A 23,134-nucleotide genomic window follows, 5' to 3' on the forward strand; every position below is an offset into this window, starting at 1 on the left:
GACCTCTTTCCTTCCACTAATTTAGTTTAACCCTATTTGGTGCATTTTTTTTTTACTATTTTAAAATAATAAAAAAGAGTTAGATTTAGACACAGTCATGCATTCACCACCCCTACCTACTTTTCCCATTTTGCCAGATATAACAATAAAATGCACCTGTCAAAATGCAAAAATTGGACAAGATAAAAAATACATATTATGATGAATGTGTAATATTCTCCATAAGGTTCAGAAACAACTGAGCTGATATTGTAATATACAAGATTTAGAAAAAAATGAATATCCTGAAGTTCATTCTACCAAGGAAAATTATTTTTAAGGCTACCATTTTTTAACACAAACTCCCAAAGCGTATGAAGAATAATAAACTGTATTTTCCAAAGTACAAATACCTACTACATAGCAAGTACTCAATAAATGTGTTGAATGAATGGATAAAATTTCATTTTAAAATTTATTTTCAGTTTTTCAATCTATCAGCAGATTTGAAAAAAAAACTACACAAAAGGGAAATGTATGAGTAAATATTTTAATATATTAATACATACATTTAAAACAACACATATATGCTACTTACACAGCCTACTCCTTTTTAAATTGGCTACATTGCTTTTTACATTTGGATTTTCACCTCTCAGAGGTGGACAACTGAAGAATAATTATAAAAGTTACTCAGATATTTATTTTCCCTGAGAAAATATCCCCAAATTTGTAATCTTATAATTGCATCTTTAAAATAATTAACTTATGCTGTCTAACATTCTTAAGTAAACTTTATGGAAATCATAATTTGCAGCAAATACCTTTAGAATCTGCACGTATTAAAAGTATCAGTCAAAATATCAGTTTATTTTCAGAACTTACTATTTGGAAGGAAAATTTATTTCTATTCACTACAATTTATAGTAAAGACAAATCATTTCCTATAGCCTATCTTTAATAGGCATTGGAATGTACTGTGTAAGTTTTAATTTAGATTTAAACTTATGTTGTTAAAATTTTATATCAATTACTAAGACAAACAATGCTAATAATTATTTTTTTTCTAAAAAAACTCTTATTTAGATTGTGTACGCTATAAATAACTAAAATTTAGAAAATTGTATTTTGATTTTGGAGAGAAGGGAATTCCATTTTAATTTCTGGACATCTGTTCTTTGGGTGTTAATTTAGTCTGTATATCTTCTCTATAATAGGCACCAAGTATAAAATATCATCAAGGTATTCTAGAAATTTCAACAGTCCTGGATTTAGTCTCAGCTTCATCATCTAGTTAAGTCACTTAATCTCTCTTGATTTGGGATTAGTCATTTTCTAAAGTCTGTTTTCTAGATCTTGAAAGGGAAGTCACATCCTGTGATTTAAATTTTGCATTTTTCTAAATTGATTTATAAAACAATTTCAAAATGTATTTAGTGCTGTACTTTAAGATGACGCATAACATCTAAATTTAAAAGTGTCAAAATGTACACTATTACAATATTGCAGCATCAGAAGTCAACACAGTATTTTAGAAAGAACAGTGAATCAGTATAAGAACTTGGGTTCAAATCCTAGATAGCCACTAGCTATCTATGTGACATTCAGCATGTCACTTTCCTTCTTTATATCTTAGTTTCTACATTTGTAAAATGAAGAGGTTTGATTAGATTACTATGTCTCTTCCAACTCTAAATTCTATGAAGTCTCCCAAATAGATACTAAAATACATTTGTGTATAAATACATCTTTAGAATGCTTTTAAATAGTTGAAATGTGTATTTTAATAAACATTTTTATGATTTTTTCCAACTAATGGCAACATCTTATAATATACACCCGAATACCTATGTACCTTTTCATTATATAGACAAATTTATCAAGAACTTATTTTATAGCCTTTTTGAAATTGTTTTCATTTCAAATTTTATATAAAGTATTTCTCCCCTAGGGACACCTATGTCCCTCAGTTCACTTCAAGATTTGAATTATGTTCTACAGAGTTATGCTTCTGAATAACTCTTCTTGAAAGATAACATGATACTCTGGGATCATTAGCAACACTGGTTATTCTTAGTCTATAAAAATTGTTAGACTAGACCAAACTACTAGAATATTAACAACAACTTTTGCTATTAAAATGAATTTTCATGTGTGTGCGTGTGTGTGTATGTGTGGGGGACAATCTGATGAATAATTAGGTGAAAATCTGATGACACTGCAAGGCATTTTATAGTAAAAAAAAAAGATGAAAATGTAAAATAAACTATTTCCCACTGAAAATCATCTCCAGTATATTCTCATTTCTGAGATGAAGAAATGAAATGCATTTTTAATGTTTAAGACTAGAATAGCCAAGATTAGAATTTGGTTTTTGAATCCTTAATCTTTATTCTCATGACCTAAAAGTCATGCTTCTTTACTACAAGGAAAACATCTTTCACTAGAGAGAGGCAATGTATGACTTACATAGAAATTAATTCTGTTTTCTGCTCCTAAGATGGATAACACTCAGATAAAATTCCCAAAAGCCACAATGAATCATGTGTTTTGATGCTTTAGAAGATCACCAAATCTTTCTAATTGACTTAAGATTAATCAGCAATCAGAAGCAAAATAATGTGCTGCAAAGCCAGGTTCCTGAATTTAAAGGTTAGAATTCATTCCGATCCAGTGTTTGATTAGCTGGTGTGCAATAGCTCTGCTTGGTGGCACAAAGAACAACTGTTGGTTTCCTTTTGTGAGAACATCCATAACCTAAAACAAATACACAAAATACATAGTGTTTGAATTTCAACAAGATTAGACTTAAATAATACCTCTCACTTTTTACTATTATCACAAAGAGCTTTAAATAATTAAGTAATTTCAGCAACTTTGGATGAAATATGATGACTATATTATAGTAAGTAGTAAAAGCAATATTTAATTGTTCCACGAGGCTAGTGACTCAGTTTTTCCCAAGCCTAGAAGAAGGTATCCATTATAAAATGAATCCCTGGAAAAAGCAAATATACTAAGAAAGATATCTGGACAATATTTACTAAGGGAGGACTCAAAACCATGTCATTTTAAGGTCAGTTGGAAAAAAAAGAACTGGAGATGTTCAGCTGTAGGAATGGGACATAGATAGCAACTTTGATGGATTTTCTATGCAAGAGGGATTACACTTACCTGAAGTGGCTCTAGAGATAAGAACTGGGATGAATGTGCAAAAGTTTGAGGGTATTAATTCTGGCTCAATATAGAAAGAACTTCCTAACTTTTTCTTTTTTTGGTCAAAGGGATTCATGGTCAGGTATAAATTGGATTAGATGACTTCAGAGGTCCTCTCAACTCCTATCTTATATGACTTGCTATTTAGGATTTTCTGAGAATGGAATGGATTACATTATGAAGTTGTGAGCTACCCAATCCTAGAGGCCATGGGATATACAGATTTAGAACAAGAAAGGATCTGGGAAGTCATTTGGTACAATTCCTTTATTTTACAGGTGAGGAAACTAAAAGTACAGATAGGAGAAGGGGTAAAGAACAGAAATGGAATTTGAATCCAGGTCTTTTGACTCCAAATACAAAGTGGAAAACTTTTGAAATTTGTGGAGGAAATAAAGCAGGGAAGGACCAAATAATATATAAAATGAAAGGACTGGGCTGGATGTAATAAAAATTAGAACAAAAGGTAGAATTTGCTAAAATTAAATTTAATAAGAATAAATGTAAAGAAGTGCATATATGTTCAAAAAATAAACTGTATAAGTATAGGATTGAGAAACTAAAGCCATATAACAGTTCCTATGAAAGAGACCTGGGGTTTTTAGTGAGTTGCCAACTCAAAATGTGTGCTGGCCAAAATTCTTCCTCAATTTTGGGTTGTGTTCAGTAACAGAATTCTAAGATCCAGAATAAGGGAAGATCATCAAGTCACATTTGGAATACTGTATTCAATTTTTAGTGCCATATTTTGAAGGTACATTGACAAGCAGAAACAATCAGTTTCAGAAAACAGGAAAACTGCCGCTGTAATTACTTAGTCGCAAGAGTAAGCATAAGGTGATGAACTGAATGAAGGAGAGGGACAGGAATTTTATAGTGGCTTATAAAGGGTATCTGATATTTGTAATTCTACAAATTGAGGGGCAAATACTTGTTGAGGATACCATGAAAAGGATTCATGATTGGGCAGAAGGCAAGATTAAATGACTTCTCAGGATCCTTTCTATTATGAAGTTCTGTGATTCTAAATTTTATTTCAAACCTGACCAGAAATTAATGAAGCAGAACCCCTTCTTATCAACTTTTGGGAAATTATAACTCATTTCTTTGTAGGGTGAGATATTTTAAATCACAAAAGCTGTTTCCACATTAATTTATTTAGGCAAATCTAAAATGAGTTTCAGACAGTCAGAGAAAATGATTCAGTGTTTAATAGATTAGTTTTGTTTTTTTTAATAAAGTTTTTGCATAAATGCTTATAGTACAAAGGTAAACAGAGTAATTCATTTCCTGTTATTTTAACTATTAGGAACAGAACTTTCAAAAGTTTTCTTGAGTGTTCCTTCATAATGTCGTTCCCTTTTTTAAACTAGGTTTAAATATATCAGAAATTCTGAAATGCCTGTTTTTAATAGGCAAAGGCAACTTAAATTGTTCTACAGGCAACTTGAACTGCTAAGACATGAAACAAACACAAAGTCTATGTAGGAAAATGGCATTTCTCCTTTAATTCTCATTTGAAAAATATTTCTCCTGCATTTTCAAGTCCATTAAATATACATTTGAGGAAGGACCAGGGAAATGGCACTTATTTATAAAATAAGACAATCACTGTCATCAAAAAGATGCTGCTTACTGAAAACTTCAAACAATGAGTTGGTAGTGGACATATTTCTACTACCACGTGTAATTTACAATTACAATGTAATCAGTGAACCATGTGAATTAACACAAACACTGAATCAACTTGCTGGGAAAAAAAAAAGCCTACCTACTTCATTCCAAAACTGATACAATCAGAGAACAATCAAAAGGAGAGGGAAATTAAATTGAACTTTACCTGTTCTTTAGTGAACCAGCGGGCATCATCTATTTCATTCTTGTCAACTTTAATTTCTGTAGACACAGCAACAGCCAAGCAACCAATCATTAAGGAAGAGGGCATTGGCCAAGGCTGACAAGAGATGTACTGAACACTGCCAACTTTGATTCCACTTTCCTCTTCTACTTCTCTTCGAACAGCATCTTCTATTGTCTCCCCTAATCAAATGGTGCAAAGAACAAGTAATTGAGGAAAATGCCGTAAGCAAGAATTGTATTTTGTCTTCTGAATTACTCAGAAGACAGGAAATCACTTTGAATGTTATCTACAATAAAGTCAGAAAAAAGAAGTCTAAAACTAGATTGGCATTCAAGAAAAGAACAATTGTCAACCCATCCACAAGGCATTAAAATGGTAACATGGAAAATTCTTTTCCCAATGATAAAGATAGTAGTCTCTCATAGACAATCATTATATATGTTTGTGGGAATGCATGTGTGCGTATCTATGTACGTATGTGTATATACATATACTTACCTATCTACATATATATGTGAATGTATGTGTGTGTGTGTTATCTCGATGACTGAAAATGACATATTCTTTTTAATTTCATTGTAATTTTTTTTGCTAGTGAAAATCATTATTTTTACATCATTTAGCTATCATGACAGGGAAGAGAAAACAAGATCTTCCCCCTCCTCCTATTAAAAATATAGGTGTCAGTGAGTGTTATTAAAGGATGTTTACAAAGGTACAAAGGTACCTCAGGAAAGCTAGAGACAGGAGGGGTATTGCTATCTTTTCCAAGTCTGCATGGATATCGGGCAGTTCCTAAGATGGCTTTCCCACTTTGTACAGGAAAAAGACCCATCTCTGAAATGTACTAGGGATGCTCCCTTTCTTTTGCTGGGGGTCAGGGAAGGATGAGGGGGATTTCCAGGGTAGTTACAGGTGGGAAACTGAGATTTTACTTTATATATCTACTTCTAGATTTAGGTTTTGGGATTTTTGAATACTACACAATTTGAGGGGAAGGAAGTATATAGGATTTGAATGCCTACCTACTTAAGCTTTGCTAACGAGGAGGAAGTGAAAGATCTTATCTGTGATCTTGGGGTATATGGGATCTTTTGGACCCAGGAACAAGTTATAATTGGGGAAAGAAAGGGAGACCTCAGGTAGTTTTTAAGGATGAAAGCAAAATGTAGTGAGTAGGAATTCAAACTAAATAGGTTTACAAGACAGCAACCAATTAGTGCAGCATAAATATTCCTAGTCTCTTAAGAATTAAATTTTGCATCACCTAGAAGGTAACTGAAAAAGTACATGGTGGGCATGAATAGGCTGTAATATATTACTAATGAAGAATTACACAGGAGAAGTAGCATAAAGTATTACCAGCAGATGGATGAATAGCTAGATAGAGGTAAGCCCATCATGTTCAGAGTAAAAGTAACCAATGGACAGCCTATATACTCCAATAATATGTAATCAATGTCAAAAGATCTAGAAGGCCTTCAAGCAGTTGAGCAGACCTCCAGTGGAAGATGTATGGGAAGGAATGGATAAGAGTTGCATAGGATGAGAAGGAATGGATGGGTTGTAATGAGAGTGTTAACGAAAAATTCTAGAATTTTGGGAGAATTTAGACAGGGAAAGAAGAGGGCTTACCTAAGTGTGCGGAAGCCTAATATCCCACCTTGCCTAGTGCACGCTGTTTATCCCAGGTGTTCATTACTAAAGAGTAATGTGCCCATGGTTAGATACTAGGACAAGGGGTATCTTGTATGCCAGACAGTTTGGCCCATGATTACACGGCAAAGCTAATGACTCCTGATCCTTGACATTTCTCCTCTGACTTTGGGAAAAGGAAAAGAATAGGGAGACAGCAGACAGGAGAGTATGTCAGTGGGGAAAAGCGGGTCCCAGAAAAGGAATGAACTGCACATCAGAAGTGGTCTGTGGTCAGATTTACTCGTTAGGGTAGTCATAGAGTTTTGCAGTATAGATCATAGATTGGTAGACCTTGGTGGAGAGGAAGAATACCTACTCAAGGACAGCTCTGGTTGTGATCTACACTATAGGACAGAGTACCCAAATGAATGAGATTATAAAATACTGAGATAAGATTTTTAGGGTTTGAACTTCCCGTCATACTTGCTAGAAGGTACATTACAGAATATAAAGCAATTCATTTTAGGTTAATCCAACATGAAAAAATGTTTATAGAAAAGATAAATCAGGAAATAATATTTTGTTTTGACCAAAAAAAAAATAATAAGACTTTTTAAAGTACCATGGTCTCCTATAAAAATAATTCAATTTTACCCAAACTATTTAGGAATATATCTACTACGTATAACAGGGTACACCAGTACAAGTGTTACCTGTTCTAAATGCATGCATTTCATCAGAGTAAGCTGTAACAGAAAATTCTATATATAGAACCAAGAGTACTATGGGGAAGAGAGACCCTTTAAGAAAACCTTAAGAGTTCTCTGGCATATTGTAACAATTGACATAAATAATTTCAATCTTACAAAACAATGATATTAGGAATGAATTCAGAAATTACCTAAATCCCTTAACTGCATGTGCTTCTAGGTAACCAAATTTATTCTCTTCAGATCAAAACCCTTTCTACTAGGCTGGAGTATATCTGAGTACCTCTAAATATAACTAAATTAATGCTTGAAGAAGATGATTATGATTATGAAAGTATTTTTGAAACCTAGCATTTTCTTTCAATACATATCTATACATATACATATACATACATATACATATACATATACATATACATATACATATACATATACATATACATATAGACATGAATTTACAAATAGGAATTACTAAGAAGATAAATGAAAAGATTTTACCAAAATACAGAAGGTATGAGTTTTAAAATATATTAACATAAAAATATTTCAAGTATCCTAGCTTGTGACAACTAGAGCTTACAAAACTCATTTAACAGTTTAAATAACTTGTTAAAAAAATCCTTTTTTCTAGAAGTCTTACCAGGTTCAATGAATCCAGCAAGGCATGTAAACATTCCAGGAGGGAATCTTTTCTGCCTGCCTAAAAGGCACTTGTTCCCATCAGGATGAAGAACTTGCATGATTACTACTGGATCTAGAATAAATAAAAGAGGGCTTAGGAAAATGTTTTCACAACAATTTAAAAAATGCCTCTGCATAGTAGGATAATTACAAGAACAGTAACTGACATTTATGTAGTGCTTTAAAGCCTGTAAAAAGTTTCGCACATATTATCTCATTGGAGTCTTACCACATTATTGAGGTATTATAATCCCTATTTTATAGATGAGGAAATTGAAGCTCTGAGTTTAAGAGACTTGTCCATGGTTACTCAATTGGTAAGTATCAGAGGTGGGATTTGAACCCAAGTCTTCAAGACTCCAAGTCCATCATTCTACCCACTATTTCAAGTTACCTCGATAGTCACTAGAAACTAGAAGTTACCAGAAACAAAATGTTTCTAGCATATATGATGTAAGAGTTTGGCAGAGAGCTCTCTAAGACTTAGTAAAGTAAAAATATTCTTTAAAATCTAACATGACATAAATTTCTCAAGTATTAAAACAAACAAAAAAACACCTCATCTATCCTAGGACTCAACTTCAGCAAACTCCACAGCTAACAACTAGCAAGTAAGGAAATAAAAGGTTTTTTAGGAGTCAAAACAAATAATTTTAAAGAAATACCTAAAGCTTGTTCATGTACTCATGCACATTTACTCAAGTTTTCACGCAGAATAGTTGTTTTTAAAATATTTATATTTCTTTTTTTCCACCTTATTTATAATCCTAACAAACTTTGGGCTGCTTTCTAAATCAAAAGCAGATTTGACATAGCATATTAGGAAGTGGAAAATGAATTGTTAGCAAGAGGTACACTGCTGGCAGCTGGAAGTAACTGGCAGTTAGACAATAAAAGAAGCAGAAATATTATAGGTGATGGATAGAGATAGACACTAGACTTGTGATTTCCCAAGTACTACCATATGAAGAGGTACTACTGTTGCAGGTTGGTACTTATACAAAACCTATAGTCTTAAAGAGTTGTCTAGAATACTAACAAGTTAAGTGACTTGCCTAGGGTCACTAAGATAACATATGTCTGAAAGAGTATTTGAAACCAGGTCTTCCTGATTCCAAGGCTACAGCTTTCTATCTACTATACTATACTGCTTCACGTATGAGAATTCAAAAAGTATAGCAGTCTGGGGTCATTTGGTGTACAAGCAACACATACTTGTTGGACTCAGATAACATCATCCTGTTTTGGCACAATAACTGGCGATCCAGAATGATCATTTTGAGTCAATAAGAAAAAGTTAAACTATGTTCAGGATCCTCTGTTTGATTTGGCAGAGAAGTACATAACTTTTTAGAAGGGTCTTCAATTCATGGTTAAAATAAAGATTTGGCACTTAAATTTCCCATCTTTCCCTTCTTAACAAAGGGTACATCAGAAATTACCTAGCTCAATAAAAGATACTACATACTACAGGTAAAACTTCTTACATCCTATGTATGTGGTAAAAGATACCACGTAAAGATAAAGTAGTGGGAGTCTGAAGTATGCTGGTCTTGGCTTTTTGCCACTAACTAGCCAGTACGACCTTAATCAAGTCACTTAAACATTTATTTCTGTGCTTTCAAGGTCCTTCAATTGCTTTCAATCTATAAAACGGGGAGATAAGGAGATGGTCTCTGAGGTTTGTTCCTGTTCTAACATTCTATGATACAATAAACTTGCCTAACTGGATGATATATTCTTATAATGATACTAGTTAGCCAAAATGTTTTTTAATCTTATTTCTAATGATAAATTCTGTTTTACATCATCTATATTTTCCAACATATCTCTCCCCCTACCCCATTCAAGCTTTGTAACAAAAATTAAAAAGGGAAAAAGAAGCATTATAGCAACACCAATCAATACATCAATTATGTCTAACAGCATATGCAATATTCCACATACATAATCCCCCATACTTCTGCAAAGGAAGTATTCAAAATTTTAATGTAAGAAGAAAGGCTTACCAACTCTTGGGTAGCATGTATTGTGAACTCCTTGAAGGCTGGGACAATCTTCTTTTAAACATACCCTTTTATAACCACATTCTTCAATTTTAGTTGCACTTCCACATGTTGGACAAAACTTATATCGGCTATGCCAGGCAAGAACAGATCTGGCTTGAGCTACGACCCCTTAAAGACATAATATAAGTACTCATAGAGAAATTATAAAGCATTTCTAAAGGACAAAAATATACCTGTGGCTAATATAAAGATGATATATAGGAGCAGCTAGGTGGCGCTGTGTGACCCTGGGCAAGTCACTTAACCCCAACTGCCTCACCTTCCCCCAAAAAAGACAATATGTCTTTTTGAGTCTGCATTTTCTTGTGTAATATAAGTTAACTTCTTTCTCAAACATAGATAATGAAAGAAAATTAGACCTTATCTTCATTTTGACCTAACATACTGAATCTTCTTACAGCCCTAGTGTTAAGCAAATGGTACTCATAGTTTCACAGGCTAACCATATTACACAAGGTTGTTACTTTGTATAATTTTTACATTTCAGGAAACAGTTTTGACCAAAACACCTTTATCTGTACAGTAATGAGCTGAATTTGAGATAGGTTCTACTATACAAGCATTTTCCAAATTACAAATAATCAACTTTTGTATAACCTTTGTAAACAAATGATCCTGGTGAGCAACATAGACACAGAAGCTACCCGAAGTTAACCACATAAACCTTCTTTAGGGCTCTTCAAGACAGGAATAACTAAAGATGTTTTCAGTTAGTTCATATATCTAAGAAACCTTCAATAAAGGTTCTCTTATTTCACTATCAAGCACAAATGGTGCAAAGTGCTTACATGAAATCCTCTTCTAGGAGCTACAGAGTAACCTAACCTGTTTTCTTCTAATAACCAGACCAATTACCCCAAATGATGAGGTAAAATTTGTATCTTACCAGCTTCTTTCTCTTTCAACTGTAGGAGAGCAGGCATTGGAGGATGAAGGAAGTAACAGTCTTCATATCTTTGTTTAAACTCTTTAGCAGTGATGGTATCTATAGCAAGGGCAAACCAAGCAACCAACCCATCCTCCTCCTCCTTGTTTGGGTCTTCCCCAACCATCTTGTTAATTAATTCTTCTTTAATTCCAAGTTCTACCCCAAGAAAAACTAAGTTAACATTATCAAGATTGGTTAAATAATCTTGTACATCTATGTAGTTCAAGCGACAAAGCTTCACTTCTGGCTGTTGGCCAGTCAATGTAACCAATGGACTTAAATCTGAGAAAAGGATATAGACTGTGTCTGGATGCTTTTGTTTAATTGATAGCCATGTCAAATTTGTTCGTTTCTCGCTCTTCCTGTCTAGGAGAGTCTTGCTAAAATAATTTTCATATATCTCCATCTTATCGAGTGGGAAAAATGGTTTCTGTACACCCGTGGCATTAGAGAGTAAGGTAGCTACATGCTTATAGCCCCAGAACTTAGCAATATCCAGTGCAGTCTGGTTTGATCTATTGACAACGGACCTGTCACAGCTATAGAAAGGAAAAAAGAATTGGGAGGGAAAATAGTAAGTATAATATTTTTATCTACTCACATAACAATGTTTTCAGCATCCATCTTATCATCCTTCTGTATTTATTTAATAATTACAGACTAGTTGCTATACTAGGGAAATTTTAAAAAAGTATTAACATAGGAATAAAATTTTAAAATATCATACATGTATAATTTTCCAGAGAACTGCTTAAGTACTAAGTACATTAAACATAATTATTCTTTTATATTTTGCTCCAGAATTCCACAAAGATTTATGTGAGCATGTTTAATTTGTGTTTGTGCTCCATTACCTCTAGGTCCTATATAAACTCTACATCCTGGTTCCAACTTCTGCACCTTTGAAAAGCTATCCTGCATGTGTGGAATGCATTCCTTCCTTTTCTGTGCTTCTTAGAATCTGCACTTCCCTTCAAAGCGAAGTTCCAATATCATGGCCTACATGAGGAATTCCCTGATCCTGCTGGTTGTTAGTTTTTCTATTCTTGAAATGACCTTGTATTTGTATTTATTATACTTAACTGTATACATGTTATCTCCTAAGACAAAAGCTTCTTGAGGGCATGGACTTTGATTTTTATCTTTCTGTCTCCAGTCACCAGTAAAATATCTGACATATATCAGGCACTTAATAAGTCTGTTGACTGAATGATTGAAGATTATTCCAAAGAAAGCAACTCAGAAAATCTGGAAAATCTTGGCATATGTTCCAGAACATTTTCTTATGTTTTGTTCTACCTTAGATATTATATATTAAAAACTAAGAGGATGTCAAAAGTATTCCTCTATTATATTGGAATGCAGCTAGGCACAGCGCATAACACGCTGTGATCCAATCTGGCCTCAGACATTTGCTAGCTGTGTGATTCTGGGAAAGTCACTTAACCTGTCTGCCTCAGTTTCCTCATCTGTAAAATTGGGATAATAATAGTAACTCCCTCCCAGGGTTGTTGTGAGATTCGAATGAGAAAATAATTGTAAAATGCTAAGACACTTTATACATTGTAGGTACCACATAAATGTAAGCTGTTATTATTCTTATCACTTTGTTCTGAATACCTTTCTCTCTCTGAACGATTATACTAAAACATTTCTTGGCTTTATTTTTCAGTAATACAGCAGCAAATGTTAAAAGTATTATGGGAAAACTATGTTTTTATATGAATGTATTGATAGGATATTTTAAACAATTTCTAACAAGAAAAAAATATGGCTGCAATCTATTTTAATGCAAAACTATTTGCTACTATGCTTACCCCTTCTCCAGGAGAAACTGAACAATATGTGGATGCCCGTTTCTTGCAGCATACATTAGGGCAGTCCAACCATTTTCAGAAGTTTCATTTATAAGAAATGGATATTGACTGAGCAATACTGGTAACTTGCTGATGTTTCCTTCAGCAGCTAAAGAGTGAAACTGGGAAACCAATTCTTGTCTGAGATTTCTTTTAAAAGTAGCCATTCTCTCCTTTAAAATGAACAAAACAAACACATTAAATCATGAACTGATTATTGTTCCCTATGCATCACTTAGTAATATAAAAAATAATTAACATTCAAATGTTTTAAGAGAGGGAATTCAGTTTAATCACTGAAGTATTCATTTAGTACTTACTAGTATATAGAATTATGTTAGATATATGGTTCTTATAATTAATAAGACTGAAATTTGGCAGTCTAACATTTACAATCCTACATTTTTTGCATTTAAATTGTTCACATGATTATGAGTCATAAGAATATTTCTTTTCCTTCTTCTTAGAGGCAGCTGGTGGCACACAGTAAGTAGATAGAGTGTTGGGCCTAGTGTCAACAGGCAATCACAATGTCAAGAGACTTATGTGAAAACCAGGTTTATTACAAGAGAAATGAACATGCATGCGAACCCAAAGAGTTCACAGTTCTTACAGAAGTTTGCATATTTATGACAGTACAACAAAAGGAGGAGGAGAAAACAGAAAAGGGCATGGCACAAAAGGGGAAAGGTGCAGTAACCCCTCCTATGAGGTAGGAAGAGCAAGGTGATGGCATTCTTCTCCTTTGGGAACTGTGAGACTATGAAGATAGGAGGGTCCTCTTTTTTGCAAAGAACCCCAGCTGCACAAGCATTTTTCCAGCCTGGCATAGACTGGCTGGTGTCAGTCTTGCCTCCCAAGGACACATAGGGAATTCAGCTTGGGGTGCAAACAACAGGAGAGGGGAGTGACTTCGTCCTTGACACATTCAGGGCCTCTAGCATGCCTTAGGTCCAGTGTTTCCAGAAAACATGGCAACTCAAAAACACAAGTTCAGGTGTTAACAGCCCTTAGCACTAGTCAGGAAGACTTGAATTCAAATCCAGGTTCAGATACTTTTACTAGCTGTGTGACCCTGGGCAAGTCCCTTAATTTCTGTTTGCCTCAGTTTCCACAACTTTAAAATGAAGAGAATAATAGCATCTACCTTGCAGGATTGTTGTGAGGATCAAATGTGATAATATTTGTTTAAAAATAAAAAGCAGCTAGCACAGTTATCTGGCACAAAAATGGCTTATTCCTTCTGCTTTTCCCCTTCCTTTTCAGTCTAAATATTTTATTCCCTTGTGAGCAGAAGCCTAGCTCCAATCACAAATGAATCCCTGTAAAGTGACATCAAGGCATAGTAAGTCCCAGTTTTGCTTCTTACTAGTCATGCGACCTTGGGTTGTTAGACTAGAAGATCTCTAAGTTCCTTTTCAGATCTAACACGGAAGCTACCTCATAGGAAAACAATTCACAACTCATCTAATTAAGACCCTTTTTTAAAATGTACATATCAAAGAAAGAGGACAACCTATGAAGTTAGAAGAGACCTGGGCTTGAATCCTGACTTTCACACGAACTGTATGAATTGTACTGGAACCTAGACTCATTGATCCTCAGTTTCTTCATTTGTAGATTGAAAATAAATACTTGTATTATCTACCTCAAAAACTGTTTTGAAGGAAAGTGTCTTGTAAACCTTAAAAAGGACACTATATATGCAAGTTGTTAAAATAAAAGTCTTAATCTGACACCTCCTTGTGGCATGTTATTAACCCTGTGTTCTCAAAGGTTTTGGCATGGAATTCAGGCTATTAGGTAGGGCCTACCAAGGTAGAAAGATTTTGAGTTATGGGTCTGATGACAGACTTTCTGTTCTCTGAGGACTAATCTAGCTCAGTTCAGAGAGGGTCAGCTGGCTACAGGGTGAGTAATTTTTTTGCCACCTCAGTTTTCTTAAGATCAAGTAAGTTGTAGAAGAGTTATAATTGACAATATTTGAGACAGAAGTAGTTATTGTTAACTTTACAGCTGTGTGGGAAGAATATGAAGTCAGAGAACCTGGGTTCTATTTTCAAGTCTGCTGTTATATTTGGTTTGAGGAAACTCTACTTAGCCTCTCTAGGCCTCAGTTTCTTCAACTATAAAACAGGAAAGTTGGCCCAAATGATTATTAAGGTCCTTCCCAGCACTTCTTAAGTATATTCAGACCAGGGTTAAGAAATATTTGTGAATAAACATGATGTTCTGGGTTAGTCCTGAACTCAGGCTAGTCCCTAGATAGCTTTAAGTTTGAAACTTGAACAAAATGAGACTTTTAGGTCCTTCAACAGTTAACAAAAAGAGATTTACTTAGCCATAGCTGGAGAACGATAGCAACAAGAACAGATACTGAAGACATCTCAAGTTGATTCAGCTGAGTGAAGTTCCTTTGCCCAAGCTGTTCACCATTTCCCACAAGTCCAGTCAGAGTGCCCTAAAAGATCCTCCTGGTTGCTTTGTATTCAGGCCATGATAAAGTGATATCAACAATCTAAGCCTTTAGTTCTCTGAGCCAAGCAAGAGGAAAGTCTAAATATCTTTTTAGGGAAAAAGATTTTTTTATGGAGGGGAAGGGCTAGGGTATCAAGGGAAATAATTTTTTAAAAAGGTAGTTCTACATGGCAAATAGCATTTCCACACCTCAAACTATATTATAAAGCAGAAATCATCAAAATCATTTAGTACTGTTTAAAAACAGAAAAGTGGATCAATGGAATCGACTGGACAAAAGAAAATCAGAAATAATGGAACTCAATAACTCAGTGTTCAATAAATACAAAAACATAAATTATTTAAGACAGAATTACTTAATCGCTGAAAACTGAAAAGCAGTCTGACAAAAATTAGGCTTAGACCAACATCACATTCTATTCCACAATAAATTCAAGATGGATGTGTGGCCTGAATATTAACAATCATACTATAAAAAAATCAGAAGAGAAGCAAATCATATACCTTTTACAGCTATGAATAGGGGTAAATTCTTAAGCAAACAAGAGATAGAGGCAATTACAAGAGATAAAATGAATAATTTTGATGACATGAAATCAAAAAGCTTTAGTACACACAAAAGGAATGCTTATAGAATAAGAAGGGAAGCAGTTGAGTAGGGGGAAAAAACAACAAAAAACCCCTGTTAAATATCTCTTATAAGGGTTTGGTATTCAATTACCAGTAATATATAAGACCAAAAGTCATTCCTCAACAGACAAGTGATCAAAAGGTATCAATAAATTATTCTCAAAAAGAACTGCAAAGGTATTAACAACCAAATGAAAGAATGTTCTGAATCACTAATAAGAACAAAAATGCAAATCAAAATAACTTTGAGGTTTCATCACACAACTAGAAAATTGGCAGAGACGGGAGTAGTCAATGTTGAAGTGGGTATGGAAAGATAGGTAGCCTAATGCATTGTTAGTAAAGAGATAAAATTAGTACAACCATTCTGGAAAGGAATTTGGAATCATGCAAATGAAGTGGATAAAATGTCCCCATTTATTGATTCTAAAATTTCACTGCTAAGCATATTCTCCATTGACAAAAAGCAAGGTTCCACATACACTTTCGGGGATAGCAAAGTACAAAAAAAAAAGTAGCTCCTCCATTGATTGTGGAATGAATAAATAAACTGCAGCACATGAATGTAAGGGAATTTGTGCTATAAAGAACAATTGATATGATGCATTCAGAGAAACATAGATTAATTCAAGTGATGCAAAATGATATAGACAGAGCCAGAAAAACAATATATACAACACAAAACAGAAACAATCACAAAACAACTGAAAACAAGTGTGACAAAATTATAAAGAATAAACTAGACCACAAATACAAATTGTGAGAAGACACTTCTCCAACTCCTTTACAGAGGTTGTGGTGGGGTACAAGAGACAATTGATATAGTGATAACAACATTATAGAGAAAAGTAACTTTGAAACTTTTGAAACTTGCTGGACTATTTAGAGATATATTGAGGGACTTGGATAGTACACTGCATATAATGCATTTTTTCCCCAGTGTTTTGCTATTTCCTTTCCATCTTTCTTCTTCAATTCTTATAAGGGATGGTTCTCTGGGAAAAGAAGAAAGGACATGGGGGAAATCTAAGCAATGTAAAAATATATCAATAAAAATCTATTTAAAAAGAAACAAAACAAAAAAGAAATGTGGGGCAGCTACTGTCTAAAGTGTTCTACTGGGATAGACTATAGGTTTGAGGGGAAAAAAAAAACTTCTAAAGGTTCACTCTTTTGCTAATGAGAAATTCTCTGTTACACCATGCTTTACAGTTTTGTAAACACTTCAAAGTAGAAAGATTCCAAATTCTGGTGCTTGTAAACCATTACATTTTTAAAATACAAAGTTTCCTTTTTAACCAAAAATAAAACTGCTTCCAATCTCTAATTTATGTAAAAAAGGATTTGATTTTTTATCCTTTGGATATTTTAAAATTAATTTATTGATATTTTGTTCTTACACCTTTTTCATTTCCCAATATATTTCTCACTTCCTCCCCCCATAAGACTCTTATAACAAAAAATTAAAATAGAGGTGGATAAAAACTCAGCAAAATCAATCATCACCATTAATTTCTGACAAGACATGAACTGTTCCACATGCATAATCCCTGACCAGAGAGGAAGATGTAGCGTCACTTCTCTTCTTTGTAATTATAATAACACAGTACTCGGTACTGAGTTGTTGGTAGTGGTCTTTCTTTGTATAGCCTTCATGGCTTCTTAATGAAGTTTTAAATTGTTCTTTGAACCTCTCTTTCCTCATTTGCAAATACAGGATAATAACAGCAACTGGTTGTTCTAAGGCATATAATAACATATAACACTGACTATAAAGCACTATAGAAATTCAGAGAGGCAGTACAGTATAGTAGATTGAGAACAAGCCTTGGAGTTTGGAAAAACTGGATTCAAGTTCCATCTCTAATCTATCCAGGCTGTGACCCTAGTACATACAGTATTCCCAGGTTAACACTTTGGCTCTAAATTGTGGAAATTACTCATGTGCATTGGTTGAAGAAACATCCTCACTGAGAGCTCTCTCACATCAATGAAATCACAAGTTCAAACTAAAATGAATAAATGCATGAATGAGAGTATGTGCATGTACCTTCATGTACATATGAACATAAGGTACTTAATAATGCAAAATATATAATGTCAGTGGCTGGATAGAATGTTTAAGAGGATCACAGCTTTAGAACTGAAAGGGACCTTATGGTTAATCTAGTCCAACTTCTTAATTTTTCAGATGAGTAACTGAGACCCAAAGAGGTTCAGTGATTTGTCCATGATATTGTAGGGCTGGTTAAATATAATGTGACTTAGTGTTTGAGTTACAGTCTCTCTCTTTATTATGTCTATAAAGTTATTATTTTGCTTTATATAATTTTGTAACTATGAGTTCTATCCTTCTTCACTTTGAGATATGTAAATGAATCCATATTGATTATTCTGGAAAATATACTCTGTGTGTGTGTGTGTCTGTGTATACACACATTAAGTGCATACACAGATTAAGTGACCAACATTGTATGTCAAGCAGTAGGACTTGGACCCTGATATATCTATACCCATGGGAACTGATAAGATCACCAAGAAAGTAAAGAGAAAAGGACCCAGAGTAGAGGCCAGGGGGACATCCATGGCTAGGGAATGTAGGGAATGATGATCCTGAGGAGCGGCCAGACAAGCAAGAAGAGAGACAGGTTGGGCATAAAAACTCAGGGAGGAGATTATATAGGAGGAAGTGATGGTCAACAATGACAAAGGCTGCAGAGAAATCAAAGAGAATAATGAAAACAAGGCTAACAGATGCAGCAAATGACTCAATGGTCACCCTGCAGAGTAGTTGAGGAGTGGGAAGTGAGAAGACAGCTAGTGCAGTAGGCTTTTTTCCTCTATGTTCAGCAGTGAAAGCATAGCTCAAAGGTATGGGGATCAAATGAAGGTTTTGGGGGAAAACATGACTATGGAAGAATCTCTGATTTTGTCAGCATATGTTACTCCCCTATGGAAACTCCCTCCACCAAAGCAAAGCCAACTATTTATAACTTCGAAGATGAGCCTTGGTAGCTACCTAAGACACAGAGTCTTCCAGAGTCACACACCTATTATCAGAGAAGATCTGAACCCAACACTCCATTCACTATTTCATACTGTCTCAATTTCAGATCAATTTCAGGGCCTTTTTTTTTAAAGGAACCATTTATAAACCTAAAAAACTATATAAATGTGAGTTATTATTACTATCAGCAGTATTATTTTTGTATCAGTATTTCTATGTGGAAATATGTTCCTACTTCTAAATTGATAAACATTTGGAGTAACAACATTTATAACAGGGACTGTCTGTTTTTAGGCAGTTACTTTTAACTGGTCTTACACTACAGGTAATAAAACAATGCCATAGGTGGATAATTATTACATATGAACAGATAATCAGAAAACTTGATGTCGCTAGAGATCAAGAATGCTTTGTGTCTCAAATAACTACCTAAAGTTTGTCAGGCTGCAATTTTGTGCTATTAGAGGCCTTTGGCTATAATATATAAAATAACACTGAAAAAAAAGGCAGCAAAATTATGGAGCTTACTCCTGCAAAATTACACTCAGTATTTCTGCTTCTGTAAAACTTTTTTTTACCTACTTTCATAGCTGTTACCCTAATTGATTCTCTCACTACTGATTCCTCAGTTTTGGCCATCTTTTTCTCTCAAATTTATACCCATGCTCTCATGGGAATAACTGCCTGAATAATTTTCAAGAAAACTAATGAATGAAGTATTTAAGAGCTTACCATGTGCAAAGCAATGTGCTGTTTTTATAATATCTTGAAAATCTACTGTGGCTCCCCATTGTCTTTAATATAAAATATAACCTCTATCTTTTTTGATTGAAGAGTATCCATTGAATCATATTATCTTACCTCTCCAATTTCATCTTTTTATTTCTGCCAAGCAAGCCAATGTTCTTACTATAGTTTGCACAAAATGTTTTAATGTCTGTCTTTGCACAAGTTATTATCCCAATATTCTCTCCAGGCAAATTAGAATTAAGCTGTCTAAAAGTGGAACCAGCTTGGAACATAATATATTTCTCCTAATTGAAGGTGTCCAAAGAAAGGCTGGCGATCACTTTACAGGAATGTTGTCAAAGGGATTCTTTTTCAGGCATGGAATGTACAAGATAGATGGCCACTGAAGGTCCCTTTAATTCTGAAATTCTATTAAGTATGTGATTCTGGTTTTATAACTCTTGAAGGTCAGAATTCATTTTGTCCAAGAAATACCCAATCTCAACCTTGTTCACTCCTTTATATCAATAACATTTAATATCTAAATGACACTTTATGCTTTATAAAGTGCACTCCTCACAACAATTTGGAGAGACACTGAAAGTACCATTATTACTGTTGTACAAATGAGGAAACTAGCTTGGATAGGTCAAGTGGCTTCCTGTGGTTGTCCAGCTAGTAACCATCAAAGCAGTTAATTTGAACTTGATTATCTCATGACTCAAAGTCCTGAATCCTTTTGACAATACCAAACTGCCTCTCCAGAAATAATAATAAAAATACATTATACTTTTAAGGTTTATCCATTGTATATGTTATCTCACTTGAACTTCATAATCTTCAACAATCTTGTTAATTAAGTTCCACAGAAACTGTCTATCTATTTACAGATTAAGAAACTGAGGCTCAGAGAAGTTAAATATTATCTGGCTATCATTCAACAGTAGTCAGTATTTGAAGTAGGATTCAAAACTGGTCTCCTCTCCTGACTCAATGTTATACGGTCTTGTACTACCTACCACAGTTTTCCACTTCAACATTTATGTATCCGCTTATATTTCTGATACATCATTTTGTAAATGTCCTCTCATTTTTATGCTTGTAAGGTATATGTGGATTTCTCAAACAGATGTTAAACTCTTTTGAAGACACCGGATCATAGCTTTTATTTCTCACTTATTCCCTATGGGATAAAGTACATGCCTCACACCATAGGCAATCAATAAAGGTTGGCTAAGAAACTACCTCCAACTGGTTACATATTAAGCAGCTCTGGCGAAATACTATTCTTCTGGGTAATAATTGAGATTCTTTAGGATTTGAAATCCAAAACCTGGCTTTCCAAGTTTTTTAGGTTTTGGAAAAGAAAAATGAGAATTTGGGAGAGAATGAAAGGAAAATGCTAGTTTTAATCTAACTATACATCTTTTCTGTTCACTTCTGGCTTCCTACCAGGTGTAAAGAAAATCTGACCCAAAAAAAGTAAATTAAGGGATAGTTTCTACATTATGAAGTGATACGTTGTCTTATCATAACATTAACTGGCAAAGGCTTTTTCCCCTGATGCTTTAAAAGTTGTGCCCCCTCCCCCCTCAATCAGATTAAAACTTTTGAAAAGGAAGGTATCTACGACAAGGCTAGAGGATAACGTGTGGTTCCTGGCGCACCTTCTTCCCTACAATTTCTACCTGCCCAGTAAAACCCCAGCCTGGTTCTTCCTTAGGACAGGCTGACCCTAACCACACCCCACCCCCACACCGAATACAGCTCCCGTCCCTAAATCAGCTGCCTTAGGCTGAACAACAAGGTCGGGGGACTGCAGGGGGCCATTAACAACCCAAGCCTTTCACTTTGTGTCCTGGGAGGCACAGGGCGGTCCTCCGACTTTCTTTGCATTCCCAGCCCTCAGCACTGCGCCTGGCACACAGTAGGCGCTTACTGCAAAGGCTTGTTAACTGGACGGCGCCACTTTATCCGGAGGGGTCGTTTCCTTGCATGATTTACTTTTTTTTTTCTCGGTGTCGTCTGAAATCAAGAAGGGGATTTAAAGGACTTGAGGAGAGCCTTGGACGTGGGACCCCCGCCCCCCGCGGGCCAGGTAGCCCCTTCCCTCGGGGGCGGGCATCGGCTGGGGTCTAATTCACCCCAGGCCTCAGAACTCCCTCCTCTACTTGGGCCCTCACAAGGACCCAGGGGCCCCCTCAGTCCCTCGGGGTTTAGGGTGCTTCTCCTGCCCACGAGTGCTTATCTTTGAACACCTGGGCTGCGGCAGGGTCTTTGGAGGCGGCCGTTTTCCCCACACCGCACAGGTCGGCCGTGACCGCCCCAGGACGAGCCCTCCCTCCGGCTTCGGGGGGCGCCTCAGGCCTCCGGCCCCACGCATGCGCACCCGCCCGCCGGGCCACCCACCGTGACTCAGCGTGGAGCCGAGCCGGCCGCAGAGCTCGCTACAGAAGGGGCACGACCGGCAGCAACGAGGGGAAGCCTACCCCACCCAGAGGCGACGAGAACGGCTGCGGCCAAAACGTGGCCCGAGGGCAGGGAAGAGTCCCTCTTCCACTTTTCCTGGTCTCGGAGGAAGCCCCAGGCTACTTCCGATCTCAGCGGGGGCCGTCTGTGCACAGCCTTATGGGACTTGTAGTTGGTAAGGCGATAGGTCGCGCCGAGGGCAGAGAGTTCTCGCCTGGCTCACCTGGGCAGGACTCGTCACCAGCATTAACTAGGTACTTTGGAGGAAGTGTTTCTTCGGTAGCTTGGTGGCCCAAAGGACAGAGTCCTGCACTTGGAGTCAGGAAGACTCCAACCTCAGGCATTGACTGGCTGTGTGCCGAGGGCAAGTCACTTAACCTCTCTGAGAGAAGTGCGGAGTTCGCCCCAGTGCACCTCAAAACCAGGTCTTCTAATATTTCAGTGTTAATACTTAAATTTACACGTGGGGAAACTGGCAAACTCTACAAAGCAGGGTGTGATTTATTGTTTTGTTGATTGTCTAGACTTGAGAAGGTGATGTAGAAAATGTTGATGCAGATTTAACTTGAAAGTGTATTCTATATACTTTTCTTTCCTGTCATGGTTGACATGAGGAGCAAATGAAATAGTATATGTGAAAGTGCTTTGGAAAACCTTAAAGCACTTAATAAATGCTAGCTATTAAGTAATTTCACGCTTTAAGCGCATTCCAAAAATGCCTTTTCTGCCTCCACTAAGGAAGAAAGGATTAAAAAAAAAAGAACCAAACCCAGCTATAACTGAATTTGAAATAGCTTTATTATGCAAGTGGCTTTCTTAATAACTAGCATTTATGATTCTTTAGAGTTTGCAAAGTTCTTTACACCTTTTATCTCATTCGATC

The 23,134-nt window shown here is 35.5% G+C and overlaps 1 protein-coding gene across 2 annotated transcripts; it reads right to left on the reverse strand.

Moving 5' to 3' along the window:
• Nucleotides 1–515: 515 nt before the first annotated feature.
• Nucleotides 516–22,393, reverse strand: NUDT12 (nudix hydrolase 12). 2 transcript variants are annotated; one of them, XM_020973965.2, is made up of 8 exons: nucleotides 22,192–22,393; nucleotides 21,722–21,807; nucleotides 12,900–13,111; nucleotides 11,041–11,621; nucleotides 10,095–10,262; nucleotides 8,045–8,158; nucleotides 5,036–5,235; nucleotides 516–2,736 (listed from the first exon to the last, which is right to left on the reverse strand). In XM_020973965.2, exons 3-8 carry the CDS (start codon nucleotides 13,103–13,105, stop codon nucleotides 2,626–2,628), a joined length of 1,380 nt encoding a protein of 459 aa, XP_020829624.1. In that variant the 5' UTR covers nucleotides 13,106–13,111; nucleotides 21,722–21,807; nucleotides 22,192–22,393; the 3' UTR covers nucleotides 516–2,625. The 2 variants fall into 2 exon arrangements, with proteins under 2 accessions (XP_020829624.1, XP_020829623.1); XM_020973964.2 differs by lacking the exon at nucleotides 21,722–21,807.
• Between the last annotated feature and the right edge of the window lie 741 nt (nucleotides 22,394–23,134).

The sequence above is a fragment of the Phascolarctos cinereus genome, unplaced genomic scaffold (assembly GCF_003287225.1).
Source record: "Phascolarctos cinereus isolate Bilbo 61053 unplaced genomic scaffold, phaCin_HiC Scaffold_4;HRSCAF=312, whole genome shotgun sequence".
In the NCBI taxonomy this organism is placed as follows: domain Eukaryota; kingdom Metazoa; phylum Chordata; class Mammalia; order Diprotodontia; family Phascolarctidae; genus Phascolarctos; species Phascolarctos cinereus.